General features: G+C 40.7%; 1 protein-coding gene across 3 annotated transcripts in view; it reads right to left on the bottom strand.

Annotated features, from left to right (window-relative positions):
* Positions 1–5,733: 5,733 nt before the first annotated feature.
* FEZ2 (fasciculation and elongation protein zeta 2) overlaps positions 5,734–16,918 on the bottom strand; it is a 68,379-nt gene continuing 57,194 nt past the window's right edge. For 2 of the 3 annotated variants that reach the window (XM_060244171.1, XM_060244155.1), the window contains 2 exons: positions 13,981–14,046; positions 5,734–6,659 (listed from right to left, as the gene is read on the bottom strand). In XM_060244171.1, the coding sequence (XP_060100154.1) occupies positions 6,643–6,659; positions 13,981–14,046 (83 nt within the window). In that variant the 3' untranslated portion in view covers positions 5,734–6,642. Of the gene's footprint in view, positions 6,660–7,115; positions 7,145–13,980; positions 14,047–16,918 lie in introns of all 3 variants that reach the window. The other variant, XM_060244163.1, reaches the window with a different exon arrangement.

Here is a 16,918-nt window from a genome sequence, read left to right as displayed (position 1 = left end):
AGCTGGAGAGGGGGATTGGGAGTCCTGTTCCTCTCAATCTGAACCCCTAGACTGAGCAGGTGGTGGCAGCGAGCCCAAGTGGCAGGAGGAGAAATAGCTCCCTCCAGGAGTTGGCGACTCAATAGGGAGTTGACGGGACCGGGTCTGAAGGCAGAATCGGGCCGGTTCCGTCACAGCTTGCTTTAAACATCACAGCTGAAGGCAGGCACACAGGGAAGTAGGAACCACGCTGCCCCCTCTGCAGCTAATTCCCAGCATGGCATTGGCCTTTTTTATTGCAATCGCACACAGTCTTGACATTTTCAGTGAGTTATCCACCACGACCCCAAGATCTCCCTCTTGGTCAGTCTCTTCCAGTTCACACCCCATCAACTTGCATTTGTAGCTGGGATTTTTGGCCCCAATGTGCATTACTTTGCACTTGGCCACATTGACCCTCATCTGCCACATTGACGTCCACTCACCCAGCCTCAACAGATCCCTTTGGAGTGCCTCACAATCCTCTCTGGTTCTCACCACCCTGAACAATTTAATGTCATCTGCAAACTTGGCCACTTCATTGCTTACTCCCAACTCCAAATCATTAATGAACAAGTTAAAGAGCATGGGACCCAGTACTGAGCCCTGCGGCACCCCACTGCTTACCATTCTCCACTGCGAAGACTGCCCATGTATACTCACTCTCTGCATCCTATTAATTAGCCAGTTTTTGATCCACAAGAGGACCTGTCCTTTTACTCCATGACTCTTGAGCTTACTAAGGAGCCTTTCATGAGGAACTTTATCAAAAGCTTTGTGGAAGTCAAGGTAAACAACATCTATTGGGTCTCCTTTGTCCACACGTTTGTTCACCCCCTCAAAGAAATGTAACAAGGTTAGTGAGGCAAGATCTTCCCTTACAGAACCCATGCTGAGTCTTCCTCAATAACTCGTATTCATCAATGTGCCTACTCATTCTGTCCTTGATAATGGTTTCTATCAACTTTCCCGGTATTGAAGTCAGGCTGACTGGCCTGTAATTTCCCAGATCTCCTCTGGGACCCTTTTTAAAGATGGGGATGACATTTGCTACCTTCCAGACCTCAGGAACAGAGGCAGATTTCAATGAAAGATTACACATTTTTGTCAGAAGATCCACAAATTCAACTTTGAGTTCTTTCAGAACTCTTGGATGTATGCCATCCGGACCTGGTGACTTCTTAGTTTTTAATTCGTCAGGCAGTTGTAGGACCTCCTCTCTTGTCACCTCAATCTGACTCAGGTCTTTCAACAGCCCTTCCAAAACAAGTGGTTCTGGAGCAGGCAAACACTTCTCATCTTCCACAGTGAAGACGGAAGCAAAAAATGCATTCAGCTTCTCAGCCATTTCCCTATCCTCCTTCAGTAATCCTTTTACCCCTTAGTCATTCAAGGGCCCCACTGCCTCCCTGGCTGGTTTACCGCTTTTAATATATTTGAAGAAATTTTTATTGTTGATCTTTATGTTTTTTGCAATACGCTCCTCATATTCCCTTTTTGCCTGCCTGATCACAGTCTTGCATTTGATTTGCCACAGCCTGTGTTCCCTTTTATTAATCGCCCTTGGACTAGCTTTCCACCGCTTAAAGGAGTCCTTCTTACCTTTTACAGCTTCCATTACTTTGTTTTTTAACCATGCAGGCCTTTTCTTATACCTGGTTTGTGCCTTTCCTAACTTGGTGGTATATATTCTATCTGAGCTTCTAGGATTGTCATTTTAAAAGCCTCCAAGCTTCCCCAAGGGTTTTGACTGTATTTACCTTTCCTTTCAGTTTCCTCTTCACATGCCTCCTCATCTCAGAGAATTTACCCCTTTTAAAGTTAAACGTGATTGTGCTGGTCTTTTGGGGCAACTCTCTATTTATACAAATGGTGAAATCAATAACATTATAGTCAGTGCTCCCAAATATTGGGTTCACTTAGTCCAGGGGTGGCCAACGGTAGCTCTCCAGATGTTTTTTGCCTACAACTACCATCAGCACCAGCCAGCATGGCCAATGGCTGGGGCTGATGGGAGTTGTAGGCAAAAACATCTGGAGAGCTACCGTTGGCCACCCCGACTTAGTCTACTCTACAGTTTGTGCTTTACTTGCTCATCCATACTGTGCTGTTAAAGCAACTTAGAATATCCCCCCCACACACACACCGAAAAAAAAATTAAATGTTGAAACCATCCACTGCCAGAATTGAACGTAATGAGAATTACAGGTGCTTAAATTGCCATGAAAACATCCTGATGTAACGACTTGGTGTTTTCCTTTTTAAATGTGGTTGCATCATGACTGAATTGTGTCACATTTCAAATGTTCAAATATGTTATTAGGCCCACAGATTTCTGTTAGAATTGATGCATTATTTGCTTAAATCTTGTTGAAATCAGAGGGGTGTAACAGTGCTTACAGTCTCTTTCACAGATCACAGGTGTACATCATAAACTCTGTTGCTAAGTACACAAACACCCACTTACAGAACTAGCTGCTGTTTCTGATTGTCATGAAATTAAAGTGCAAGCTGACGTAAACTGATCTGGAGTGTACAAAGATATGCATTACTGTAGTGAGATTAGCATGCCCACAGGAAAGGGCAGAATTTCCTGCTCAGAAGTGAATAATATGAGACTTCCTTGGCAGCTACTGTGCTCAGTCATGATGAGGATCTCCAAAGCCATGATAGCTTTATTGGGATAGTTAATTTCAGCCTGTCACTGTGTTTAAATTGGCAGGTACATAGTTTACAAACAGTTGCATTGCAGCTGCTTTTATGTTGCTGCACCCAGACCTAACCTGATAATGTTCAAAGGACAAAGGTTGTATGGGAAGGGGTGTCATAGGTAAGAGTGTGCAATTGAAAAAATTATCAATTTAATGCTATATTGGAAAGTTGGGAAGAGTATGATTATCATTTTAATTAAATATAAGGGCTATTGGTGTCATTCCAAAAGTTGTGTTGGGAAATATTTCAACTTTATTGGTACTATAAAGTGAAAATGGTAATCATAGCCCTTCTGAAGAAAATTAAAATAATTGTGTCTCCCCTCCTCCACAAAACTGCAGGAACAGGATAGATGGAGGGAGGAGAGACAGGAAGTATGCTTGGCTCCTTCAAGGTCCATGGCACATTAGATCTTAGTTTCTATGGATGGCAGTACACTTGGTCTCCAGATTCAGACCAGGTTTATCACCGATTATTTTTCAATGCCCCCAGCTAGCCTGCAACACATTAACTCATTAAACTATTTTCTATAGGCAGTAGATCTGGCCTCTGCGTCTTCCACTCACAGAAAATAATGGCCCTTTAAGATTTAATGGACCAATCTGCCATGGACTAACCATGTTCGATTCCTGATTTCATTATCAGTGGTAGCGAAACTGGAATTGGATTGTGAGAGGGAGCCTTTTGCAAAATCAGGTATCTCTGATCCTGGAAGTATCAGGTCCCTTGAGTTACTTCCTGGAAAAAGCCTTAGAATGTTTTGATTCCTCAATCTGGAGCTTTATGATATAACAAATTAGCCTTTGATTCATTGGTGGGTGCAAATATGCCCACCTGAGACTGAACATGTTCCTAAGAAGGCAGCCTTGGTTACAATTTGCAGAGGCTGATGGTCTGCCACTTTGCTTGGATACTGAAGAACATAACATAACATAACATAAGAACATAAGAAGATCCTTGCTGGATCAGACGAGTGGTCCATCTTGTCCATCATCCTGTCTCACAAAGTCACTAAACAGTTCCTTTGGAAGTCCAATTACAGGGCACAGATGCTGAGGCCTTCTCCTCACGTTGCCTCCTGGCACCAGCATTCAGAGATTTACTGCCTCTGAATATGGAGGTTCTTTTTAGTCACCAGATTACCTTTAGTAGCCATGGTAGGTAGCCACTGATAGACCAATCCTGCATGAATCTATCTAATCCCCTTTTAAAACTGTATATGCCTGTGACCTTCACTATATCCCTCTGGAAGTGAATAAATATTTCCTTTTGTCAGTCCTGAATCTACTGTATATGAGCTTCATTGAGTCCTAGTATTTTGGGAGAGGAAGAATTTTTTTTTGTCAACTCTCCACCCAGTGCATACTTTTATAAACCTCTGTCATGGAATCCTTGGAAATATTCTACTGCCAGGGAAAAGTGTAAGTTTTCGTCACTTCTGGGTAACATTCACAATCTTTCCTTGATGATTTACCTAGGCTTATATGACTTACCTAGCATTTACCTGTGACACTTCTGCAGCTAACAAGGTGCTTTTTTCCTACCACATTTAGAATTTTAGAAAAACAAGATTTCCGTTAACACTGTGGGGGATTCTTTTAATTTAATCTGCATGAAGTAAAATGTTTTCCCAATTATATGACAAGATTCCACTAAGTAATGGTTTTATTTTTCACATGGTTCTACTAAGGCAGCTACACCATTTGATAGTCAATACACCAATATTGTCAATATATCAATTTCTGGCATTGTAGCCCCCCTGAAAATGGCCATGATGCAGAACAGAGAGAACATGGCTCGCTATGCAATCCATGAGTGACTTCCTGCAGCACTGATCTGATTCTTCCTTGGCAATTTATTTATACCTTGGCTGTCATGTTCTACGTTAGGATAAGGACACTGTTCCCAGAAGAATTATCTGGAAGGCAGTAAGCTCCTAGTAGATGTTCCAATACTCCCTCTGCCTAATCGACAACTCCATCCAGCCCTCTGGATAGAAAACAAAATGAATGAGTGCAAAATCCACCAGAACTTCTACAATCTTGATCACTACAAGTGTCAATCTCTTCCAGGTATTAAAGTTCAACAGATTTTTCATTAATCTATGGGGCATAAAACCAATTTTATAATGAAGGAAACAATTTTGAGATTCCATGCTATATACCAGCAGAAGAGAGGTGGCTTGTTTGCTCTGGGATGGATGCTGTTAGAAAGTGGGGTTTTCCCCCTGATTTCCCACAGCACCATGGTACTTTCATGCCAAATAGGTTTTCCTGTCTTTCTCTGATCTTCCCTATATGTGCTTCACTGCAATATTTTGAAAATGATCACTTCGAAGTCTGGTAGCTTCTAAGCAGGCATATAAGTCCAGATTTTCCTGGTCCCAACCACTTTGGTACTATTTTTGGTGCCTCAAGCCTTCCCCTGCCCATGGGTGGCAGACTTTTGATTTTTTTAAAAATTGCTGACATCCAGATAATGGTATATTACTGTGTCAATCTCTGGTTTAAAAAAAGAACACCCATTCCACTGTGTGGACAGTGCTGACTGCCACATGACTAAGGCAGGGAAAATGCAGGGAAACCAACTGTCTGGAAGCCCTGTTGCTGCGTGCTGCACTGGCAACAGGAAAACCATACGAGCCTATTCCTATGCGGAAAACACTACGGGTAAGAATAATGTAAGAGCCCTGTGGCGCAGAGTGGTAAAGCTGCAGTACTGCAGTTGGAGCCCTCTGCTCATGACCAGAGTTCGATCCCAGCAGAAGCTGGTTTCAGGTAGCCGGCTCAGGTTGACTCAGCCTTCCATCCTTCCGAGCTTGCTGGGGGGAGGGGAAGTGTAGATGACTGGGAAAGGCAGTGGCAAACCACCCTGTAAAAAGTCGGCTGTGAAAACACTCTGAATGCAACGTCACCCCAGAGTCAGAAACGACTGGTGCTTGCACAGGGGACTACCTTTACCTTTTTAAGAGTAGTGTATATAAATGAACTACAGGACAGTGAGTCATTAAAAAGTATTCATTAACATACTATCGCATATATAATGTTATACTGTGACCAAGCATTTATTTAACATGTAGGCTAAAAAAGCACAATAGCAACAAGATATCCACATTCAACTAAATTACTTTTAAATAAAGTTTAGGAGATGGAGGTGATGAGACAGGGGTTTGGAGGGAAATCCATCAAAAAGTTCTCCTGTTCCAATCATCTCAGTTGGACTTGTGCAAGGCAACTTCCCAGTCAATAATTTGCTAAGCAAGCCAAAAGTAATGGATACAAATGCTCTACACAACTTTGTACTTCTAAAGAAAGTTGAAAAATTCATGGGAATCAGTAAACACACGACAATACTGTTTGTACTATTTCATTAATGCTGGAGATTTTTTAAAAAAAAAATAAACCCAAAGCTCAGTGCTAGTTCCCATACTGAAATGCCCAGTGAAGAACTTCCATGGAATTTTTGCAGTACAGCTTCAGCTTCTAACTCATGTTGCAGTCTTCACACAACAACCCATTACCGTTTTGGTTGTAGTTCAGTTAGTTAAACTTGATCGGCTTCTGTTATTTACACAAAAAGTTTATTTTTCCACCACCCAAGCAGACAGCTGTGGAAAGAATTACATGCCACATATTGTAAAAAATAGTACTGAAAAGGCCAAAACAATGTTTGTAAGTACAACTGTACAGTCTCTGTTCTTCATCTGAATACTTCATGGTTAAGTGGAGGGGAAAAGCTAACAGAGGAGTTCTACATGCTCCCAAGAACTTAGTCCATCGTCCAAAAGTCCAAGCAGGCAATGAAAGTAGTATATACATTAGAAGTCAACACAGTGCCAGCTAAACGGAAAGGTTTTAAACAATCCTTTTCATAGGAATTAGTGTGGTTGTCTTTCCTCCTAAACGGCACTCTTCATGTAGGGCACAGAACTGGGAGGGAAAAAAATCAAGATACATATCTATTAACATTACTGGACTTGGCTCAGCTGAGAATAGGATCATATGCAAACTAGAAGCCTTATACAAGTTTAGACACAGTAACTTATGTATAATGAATATGAACTTCATCCCCATCACAAAAACAGAAACCCATAAAAGAAACACACACACACACACTACCATCAACTAATTTCTTACAGAAATGAGTTAACTACAAGGACATGTCTTAGACACTGAAATGAGTCCTTGAAGAAAGTTCATTAGTTCTTTTGCAGAAGGCTCCGGTACTACATATAGCACTTAAAGAATGTACAATATACACATTTCAAAGACTGAAGAAAGACATACAGTTCCTAGTGTGCACAACCTACAGATTATATACAGTGGCAGTCAAGACATGTCCTTTACATACTCCTCATTCCTGTTCCACACCTAAAAGACACAAACCTCAGTGTAATCCAGCTTTCAAACCAATGCTAGCACAATACAAAAGCAAATGAAGAAGTCAGGTTTAGGTGTCAAAATGAAAACAAACCCCAAACCCACATTTCATTATGATAAACTCCGTTGATCTTAGAATACTCAATATTTAGTCTTGCTGCTAAATTGAAATATGAGAATAAAATAAAAATTAGAAAGAAACACAGTATTACTACAACAATCTAAGTGATTATTATCCCACTATCCCTGGTCCTTTAACCCCAGGACCAGCACTTTGGAAGTTTGCAAAAGGAAGGAGAAGAGCTCTCATCTGTGAACTTTAGCCATTTGTTGTTCATATGGTCTTGCCTAATATTTCAGAGCAAACAGGATTTTTATGCTACATTTCAGTGATGGAGAGAAGTGTAATTCCTCCAGGTATTGCGTTGTAATAATTTCTGAATGGCACTATGAAAAAGCTTCCATATATAACAGCATCCTTTACATGTAACCCTTCCCTGTAAATAAACCACACAGTAAAATGCTTGGTGAGATTTAGATATGATCAGCTTAATAAAACTGCTTACCAAATAGTCTGTACCCACCACTGTTACAGCACCCAAGAACAATGGACTGGAAGAGATTACATAAACATATTCTATACTATTTACTGTATTCTGATAGGGCTGGCCTGGTCTAGAGCAACATAGAATAAACATTAGATGTTTGAGAGCCACAAGACATGAACAAATTTTACACACATGTCTTTATTAAAACTCTTAATACTTTTTTTGCACAAACAGATAAAATACATATGTATGCACTTTAGACGACAACCATGCTAGGAGACTTAAAAAAAAGCTGGGAACAACAGTCCCTGTAAAAACAGCATAGGGAAAGGTCAGGGAATTCTTTTTTGGTACCAGAAGAAGGAAACACACATGTACCATAAAAATCACTGAGCACCGTTTGTATCATTACGCATCTCTCTTTGCCTTGACACCAAGATTAGTTAATACAGCTCCTACAAGAGCTAAGAAACCAAGGGGGAACCCTGCATAGCCCTCTATTATTCCATCCCTTCTTCCAGTGGCTCCCTCAGCTCTTGTGCTCTCTTTCCTGTGACCTCTTCCAGTGACCTCTGTGGTGGAGGAGAAGAGCTGGCAATTTCCCCCTCCTTCTCCATTTCACACAGAAGAGAAATAGTCACCAACCTATGGGTCAGTGCTCAGAGGCTGACTGAGGTCCCAATGCTAAGCATGCTTGCTTCCTCCTCGACCTCTGGGAGATGCACAATTTATGTGAAAGAGCTGCATGTGGCTTCTGGGCTGCGGTTTGGCCACCCCTGCTCTTGACAGTCACAATGTGAAATTATTTATTTAATTAATTAAAATTTTGACCTCCCTCCCTGAAATAGGGTTCATGTAAATGAGAAAACAAAGTCACAAAAACTTTGGGACATTTTTCTTAAAGCCTCTGGAGTATATTATTCCTATAGAGAAAGAACAGGAGAAGAACTCAGTTGCCTTATATCACAATGTTGATGGGAACTTACCCAATTTTTACAAGTCCTACTTGGAAAGAAGGTGCAAGCTTCTTACATATGTCTTCAAACACAAGCAAGGTACTTCACTTCTTTAGAGTTCATATTGCCAGCTAAGTAGAGATTCTCATTTGATAGTGTGGGAAATACTTTACTGCTAGAGTAACTTACTGCTTGGAAATGTAGGACTGAATGCACCAAGGTGCTAAAGTGATGCCTGGAGTGAAATTCTGAGCATGAATCCAATTAACACACCACTTTCCTCTAATAATCAACAGTGAAGTTGTTGATTTCTTGTTTCTTAAACTTTTCAGAATTAAAAAATGCTCCTAATTTTACTTTGCCTTCTGGAAGTCTGTAGTCTAGCATTGATTATCTATTCCATAGAAGAATGCAAAGAAATCCTTGCACACAGTCACAGCTGCTGCATGTTAGGACTGTATAAACTGGCAGTAGAAGAGGAGTAAGAATACTTTTATTCCTTTCTACAGCCATACACAGGGAAATATAAGAACCAAGCAACAGCTATTCTGAACTCTCATCTTTCCAATTCATACTGTGATGGTGGGAAAAATAAGACTTCCATTAATCTATTTATTTATATTCCACCTTTCTCACTGAGATTCAAGGCAGGTTACAGAATTTTTAAAAAGCAATCATACAGTATATAAGACATCTAATGAACAATGGAAGTATAGAATTACTAGACAATGAGAAGTCAACTGCCTAGGCAAAGTATAGTGGAATTACAAAGATAAAACAGTAAAAGCAAGATGACATGTGGAACAATCATTACAGTGGATTGAAGTCCTTTTCTGTTACAAAGGTGCCTGCCTGGACCATTCCATTCTAATACACAGTTCTATAAAATGCTCTCCTGACATTCCTGTTTTGCACATTCTGTGGAACAACAGTAGTTTGGGAGCCTTTCTGACCACCTCAGCCAGTCTGTTCCCCAAAGTGGGAGCTGCCACACAAAATGCATGTGAACAATTGTACCCACTTGCAGGGTGGTACCTTCAGAAGGCTTTGATCAGATGAGTGAAATTGTTATGGCAGAGCATAGCAAGAGAGAGAGTCCTGTAGGTATGTGGGGTCAAAGGCAATTAAGGGCTTTGTAGATAACCCACACCTTGAACTGGACCTGGTAATTGATTGGTAACCAATGGAGTAACTGCAGACTGAATGTGAGATGCATGCTCTGCCTAGCTCTTGATATTAAACCATGCTGTGGTGTTTCATACTTTCAAAATTGATCAGGTTTGATTCCCCACTCTCTCAAGAGTAGTTCTCTCAGAGCTTTCTCATCCCCATGTACCTCACAGGTTGTCAGTTGTGAGGAAAGGAAAGGAAAGAGATTATAAGCCTCTCTGATACTCTTAGTGAAGGGTTCGGTATAAATCCAACTCTTCTTCAAACCCTTGATATAAGACCAAAACTAGCAGTTGCCTACCCATATTTTAAAATGATTAAGGGATAACTACCAATGCTGCTATGATGCCCCCCCCCCAATTCCCTCCCCTGAGGCAAGGTCTTCTCTCTATTTTTCTTCCCTCTACTGACTGAGCCACCCATTTAATGTGCTTTCTTCTTTGCTGAGGAATTCTGGCTGTCCCCCCATTCATAGTACATTTTTTTTTGCTGTTGCTTCAGCTCAGGAACCTGAGGGAAGGATTAAGAACCTGCTTTAACTTAAGCAACTCAAATGACACTTGAAGTGTTTTGAAACGATTTATATTTTTATATTTTATTAGACTTCTATCCCACCCCCATTCCCTGCCAAGCAGGGCTCAGGGCAGCTTATAACAATCAAAATACAATAATTCATCATAGTACAATTTAAAATCCACATTATTATAAATTACAACCTAAAACTTCTTTAGTGTATCAGATGGCACCCTAATATCTACCGGTGGGATAACTTGTGGCAGATCTTTCTAACCATCACTGTCCTCAACCATATGCCCAGTGGAACATCTCGGCCTTACGGGCCCTGTAGAATTGAACCAAGTCCTGCAGAGCCCAAGTTTCACTAGACAGAGAGTTCCACCAGACTGGGGCCATGGCTGAAAAGGCCCTGGCCAAGGACAGCCAGACCATTTTGGGGTCAGGGATCACTAACAAGTTGTTATCAGTAGAGTGCAAGGCTTTCTGAGGGGTGCAGAGGGAGAGGTGGTTTTGCAGATATAATGGTCCTAGACTGTTTAGGGCTTTAAAAGCAAGAATCAAAAACCTGAACCTGATTTTGTACTCAATTTGGAGCCAGTGCAGTTGATAGAGCACAGGTTGTATATGTTCTCTTATAAGTGGCCCAGTGAAGACCCACGCTGCAACATTCTGGACCAATTGAAGCTTCTGGAGCAAGTTCAAAAGCAGCCCTGCATAAAGTGAGTTACAGTAGTCTAATCTGTAGATTACTTTTGCATGGATCTCTGTGGCCAGGTCCAGGAAGGACAGATAAGGGATCAGTTGCTGGGCATGGTGAAGATGGAAAAATGCTGTCCTGGCTGTATTTGTAACCTGAGCCTCCAACGAGAGGGAGGCATCTAGAATCACACCCAGACTCTTGACAGAGGGAGCTGGTACTAGCTGTACTCCATCAAGAGTGGAAAGCTGAATTACCTTCCCCAGACCCCTCAACTTAGCCACAGGACCTCTGTCTTTGATGGTTTCAGCTTCAGGTAGCTCTGCTTTAACTAACCCACTACGGTCTCCAAACAACTGGACAGATCTTCTGGAACACTATCCAGCTGGCCATCCATGAACAGGTGCAGCTGGGAGTCATCTGCATATTGATATCACCCTAGCCTAAATCTGACTAGCTGGTCGGTGCATATATATATTAAACAACATTGGGAAGAGGACTGCCCCTTGAGGGATCCTGCACACTAGTGGGTGCCATGATGAGACCTATCATCATCATCATCATATTGCCTCATCCTGGCCAATGCTGGGCCCTAGGCGATGTACAACAGAAAATATACATAAAAACAATACAATCAGATTAATCTAAAAACAATTTCAACTCAGTCTTTATAGCGTGATACAATTCTGCTTTCTAAGCATTGGGAGTGGTCACTTCCTTAAGTGAAATGGGGGCGGGGTACCAGCCCGGCAGCTATCGCTGTCCTCAGGAAAAAGCCTGGCAAACATCTCTGCTTTACAGACCCTGTGGAATTGTAAAAGATCCCACAGGGCCCTGGTGTCTTCTGCTACAGAGTTCCACCAGGTTAGGCCTAGGACTGAAAAGATCCTTGCCCTTGTCGAGGACAGAGTTAGTAGTCATCTGGAGTTTTTAACTGACTCTTAAGGTCTCTAAAGGCAATTTCTAACTACACTAGGGAACTTTGCATTCTTCAGAGCTAACTCCCTGTTTGACTAGGTAAGGAAATTTGGCCCAAACGGGGGTCTCCGTCTAACTCCCCACTCATCCTTGCCAACTTTCCCGAATTCTCCTGTCTGTGTTAAACTGCTCTCATTTAGGGCTGAATTCCAAAACTGTCAGTACTCAACTCTTCTCAGCTATGGCTGAAATCAGACTGAATCCTCCTCAGCATCCAGCTTAGAAGTCTTTCTCTGCTCAGCTGATGCTAACCAATCAAATTGCTTGGAGCAGCCAATCAATCAAGGCTCCCCAGCTCTGCGAAGAATTAAACCTTCGTTTATTTGTTTACATAGCACTTCTAAGCTTTTAAAACTTCAGTGTGTCACAGCTGCACCTGAAGCTCCAAGGGACAGATGGGAAAAAATGTACTAGATATACTGACTTTACATTGTGAATTACAGACACAGGGTTGGATTCAGACTAAATTGGCAATTTCGACTAATTTCCTGCTGCAGACCCCCCCAACCTCCCAGGTCATTCTTCAGAATCTCCTGTCCCCCAGGAACAGCATTTCATGGAAATCAGCAGGCTACAGCAGGACAGGGGAAGAAAGGAAGCTCCATTCCTCTGATGGAAAGTTTAGGCTGGATCTGACCCACATAGCAGAATCCAACTAATGTTAAGCTCTTTAAGATCCTATTTCTTTCATTGAGAATAATTTGTTATAAATGAAGTCAAGCATTTTAGTATTAATACTATACAAGTCTTTATATTTATTGACAGTCCAATAGTGTCATCAAGAAATTACTATCTCACTATGCCAAGGCTGTCAAACTCCCGGATCGCCCAGGCCCGCAGTAATCTTCTCTTTCCTCCTCCCCCTCCTGTCTTCATCGTTTGAAGCTTTGAGGTTACCAACTAGAGCAGGAAGCTTTTCTGGGCTTGCAAAGCTGCAAAGAAAATGTGGAATAGATTTTCTATTAAGGTATCTGTACCCAGACAGACTGGTCTATCTGGTTCCAGAAACCTTAATGGAATATCCATTCTGTTTTCCTTGTAATTTTGTCTGTGCTGCAATGTATTTCAATGGAGTGGAGCTAAAGCAGTTTCACTTTTGCACATTTATGGCCAAGTCAAAGCTTCTAGCAAATAAAGTATTGATACTTGAGCCAGTTTGTCTCTGCTGAATGGATCTGAGAACTGGTGGCTAATTAGTACTCTAACCTGGGAACCCACAGCCAAAGGGGGATATTACACTGGAGAGCCATTGTCAATCTGAGTAGACCCGCAGGCGGGGGGGGGGGAGGGGAGAACTTGAAATACTCAGCCATTTCATGTTTTGCTAGACTCTGAGCATTTTATATTTTTAGTTTCTGCTGTGATCCTTGTGCTTTTTTGTGATGTTTTATTTTAAAAATTACATTGCCAATCCCACTATTCCTCTCTCAGGTGAAGACACTTGAAACAGTATTACAGGCTTTACTGTTAGAGGCTAATGACTATCCACTATATATCAAACTTCTTTAAAGAATGAAAGTCTAAAGCAACGTCTTAAAATCATAAATTCTTTTCTGAAAAACAAGAACTATCTGCAATTGCAACACGGTTGACACTGGCACTTTATTTGTCCTGTGGAGTTGGGTGAATAGTCTTCAAGCGTCTTAAGTCGGCAATGGACATGATTAACTGCAAGCACTTTTGAAAATTTATTCTCTGCACTTTATACCTTGTATTCATGAATTTTTGATAATATGCAATAATATGTGATGTTGTAGTGTTTAAAACTTAATTAATTACAATTTTGAAGTAATTTTCATTATTCATTCATTATTATGCTATTTATAGAGCAACATGCTTGGAGGCTCTGGTTCACATAAAATGCAAGCGTCAAAGCATTTAAAAGAAAAGGCAATGCTGCTAAACTTATGACACTATCGTAAATAATATTTTAAAGCACCCAATCCATACTCTACTTAGTAACGTTTTAAAAAAGCCACCTCATGGCTTGCTGTTGGCATACTCACCCTTCAAGATATAGTCTGTTAATAAGCTTGGCACTTTCTCACTGTCTTCTTTCATGGCATGAAGAACTGTCAAATGTGGAGATTACAATCAGTGGAAGAACCAGTAGTTTAGAGCATTACTTTCAAGTTAGTCATTTAAGAGAGAAACCATGCAGAGCATTGTTCTAAATATAATTCACACACACCCTTCCAACAGAAGACACCCTGGATGAAAATACTAATTGTACATGCACTGTTAAAATAGTTTATTTTAATTTATTTATTTAATCAAATTTATATCCCGCCCTCCCCTGGCGGGCTCAGGGAGGCTAACAACAGTATTTTAAACCACATAAAACATTAAAAACAGATTACACAATAAAACCAACCAGTACAATTTACAATCATTTTAAAACCAAGATGTGTGTTTCTATTACTCTGAATGTTTTTACTTCAGTTATGATGATTCAGTGGGATTATCGGTGCCATGGAGTAATAGCTACCTCCCTTCAGCCTCTAAAGGCGAGTTTGAATAATTTGGTTTTACAGGCCCTGAGGAACTGCGGCAGGTCCCACAAGGCCCTGGTGTTTTCAGGTAAGGCATTCCACAAAGCAGGAGCTATTACTGAAAATGCTCTGGCTCTGATGATGGACAGTCAAGCCTCTTTCGGTCCGGGGATCTTAAGGAGGTTTTGGGACCCCGAACAAAGTGCTCTCTATGGGGAGAGGTGGTCCTGAAGGTAGGCAGGTCCAAGGCCATATAAGGCTTTAAAGGTTATGACCAGCACCTTGAAGCGAATCTGGAACACCACAGGCAACCAGTGCAGTGTTTACAGCACGGGTTGAATGTGCACCCGTACAGGTAGCGCCATTAACAACCTGACTGTTGCATTTTGCACCAGTTGCAGACTCTGAATTTGAGTCAAGGGCAGCCCTATGTAGAGGGCGTTACAGTAGTCAATTCTCAAGGTGATCGTCACATGCATCACTGTTGCCATGGATCATTTCTTGCATGCAAATAACTCCCCTCTCAAAAATATAGACGTATGTATATTTTTCCATTATACCATCTATGAGGATTGTATCCTGTGAGGTGCAATACCTAAAACAGTCACAGAGAGCTGTTACAAGACCACAGTCACACACTGAATGGAAAGGAAATATCTGAGAAATTTATGAAAAAACTGGGATAGGATTGTCCCTTCACATATGCTTCATTTCTCTTCTTTTCTCTCCTTGCCCCTACCCCAAATCCCGAGAATTGCTTACTGCAGGAAGGTAGAATGCAGTGATATTGGAGCAAGGGGTGAGGGTAAGAAAAGTTAAAACTATCTGGTACTACCCAACAAAAATACCCAGAACAGGGGACGCTGAAGGATTATCAGAACTCTTGTGTTGGGTCTATGACTAATTAGTGAGCTGGGAGGATCCCAAATAAATTCTCAATGACACATTGTACATGATGTACACTGATAAAAATACATGTTTGGAAACTGAATATCTGAAGTCTAGAAAGGCCTTAACAGAGTTGTTTACTAACAATTTTGCTTCTATAAATAAGGTCAAATAAATCCTAGACAAGTTTTCTGTAGTGTTAACAAATTGCAGAATATGAGAAGATGCAGAGTGTGGTAATAAATTCACAAACAAATCCAGAAACTAACAGGTAACAGTTGAAAGAGACAGGTTAATATTTGTAATTAAAAACTTTCTATGTCTATGGGAAAAAAATAATATTCTGTTTATATCAGCAACACTGTCTATCATATGCTAATACTTTGTAACCGTGATCCACTCCAGTTTCTTGGGAGCCAATGGCAGTTATTAGAAAGAACTCCAGGAATGTGAGACATTCATGCCTACGGGGTTTTATTTCATGCCTATGGAGCACTCATCCCACTGCACAAGCACTAAGAACTTCAGACTATGCAAAAGTCTGGTTTCTAAGAGAGGACTGTATTTGAGAATCAGCTCAAAGGGTCAGAAGCACTTGTGTGGTCTTACGAATGCCAAAATTGTGTTCAAGAATTTACAAAATTCAAGAAGCTGGCCAAAAGCATGAGCTTTTGAATAGGTTTGTGCAGGAATTCCAGAACTTCAAACATAATTAAACCTTCTAACTGTAAGAGCAACTTCGACAGACCAAGCCTGTACAGATGGTCAGTTTGATACAGGCAAAAGGATACAATTCCAAATACCTGAACTACTACACTTTTTTAAAAAATTGGACCTATTATAAATAACACTGTTAATAAATTTTATGCATGCTGTATCTAAACAATGTATTTTAAAATGTTACTTTCTTCAGGGCTATACACACATGCGCACATACACACATATAGAAATAAACATTTATCACTGAGGTATTTACCAAATTATCCACATCAGCCAGTTTAAATTTGTCCTTTTGGTTTACAAATAGAGATATATTATTTTGTAGTTAAATATAGTCATATTGAAGGAAGGAATAACACACATATCTATTGAAAAGAACACCTTCCATGCAACAACTCTTGGACATTCTATTTTCTGTTTGTATTGAAAATATTCAGATCTAACAGCTGAGAAAATCTAGTGTTCTAAATAAATTGTTTGAGGTCTGCCTCACTTCAGTATTACCAGAGAGAGTCAGGCAGTTTGTTACCTTGACAGGGATCAAGTTCCAGCTAGTCTGTGGAAAACAGCAGTTAATTCTTTACACAGAGGAATCCTCTGAAGCTTTTATGAATGGCGAAGGGACACTTACAGTTGCCTTCTCTTTGCATTAAAGTAACTTGGCTGTGACTGTTCTAGTCACTTTGTGCATAAGATTTGTCTACATTCAGGTTTAAAACAGGCCTTGATGAATTTTATTTGGAACCAGGAGCCAGCTCCAAAATTAAAGAGCACAGTGTTTAATGCTGCCTCTAAGTTATAACAGGTCAGGGCCTACTCTACTAGGTAAAACACCAGTTAGTTG

This window comes from Heteronotia binoei, chromosome 1 (assembly GCF_032191835.1).
Source record: "Heteronotia binoei isolate CCM8104 ecotype False Entrance Well chromosome 1, APGP_CSIRO_Hbin_v1, whole genome shotgun sequence".
NCBI lineage: Eukaryota > Metazoa > Chordata > Lepidosauria > Squamata > Gekkonidae > Heteronotia > Heteronotia binoei.
The sequence above is the reverse complement of the archived record's forward strand: the minus strand, read 5'-3'. Positions and strand labels throughout refer to the sequence as shown.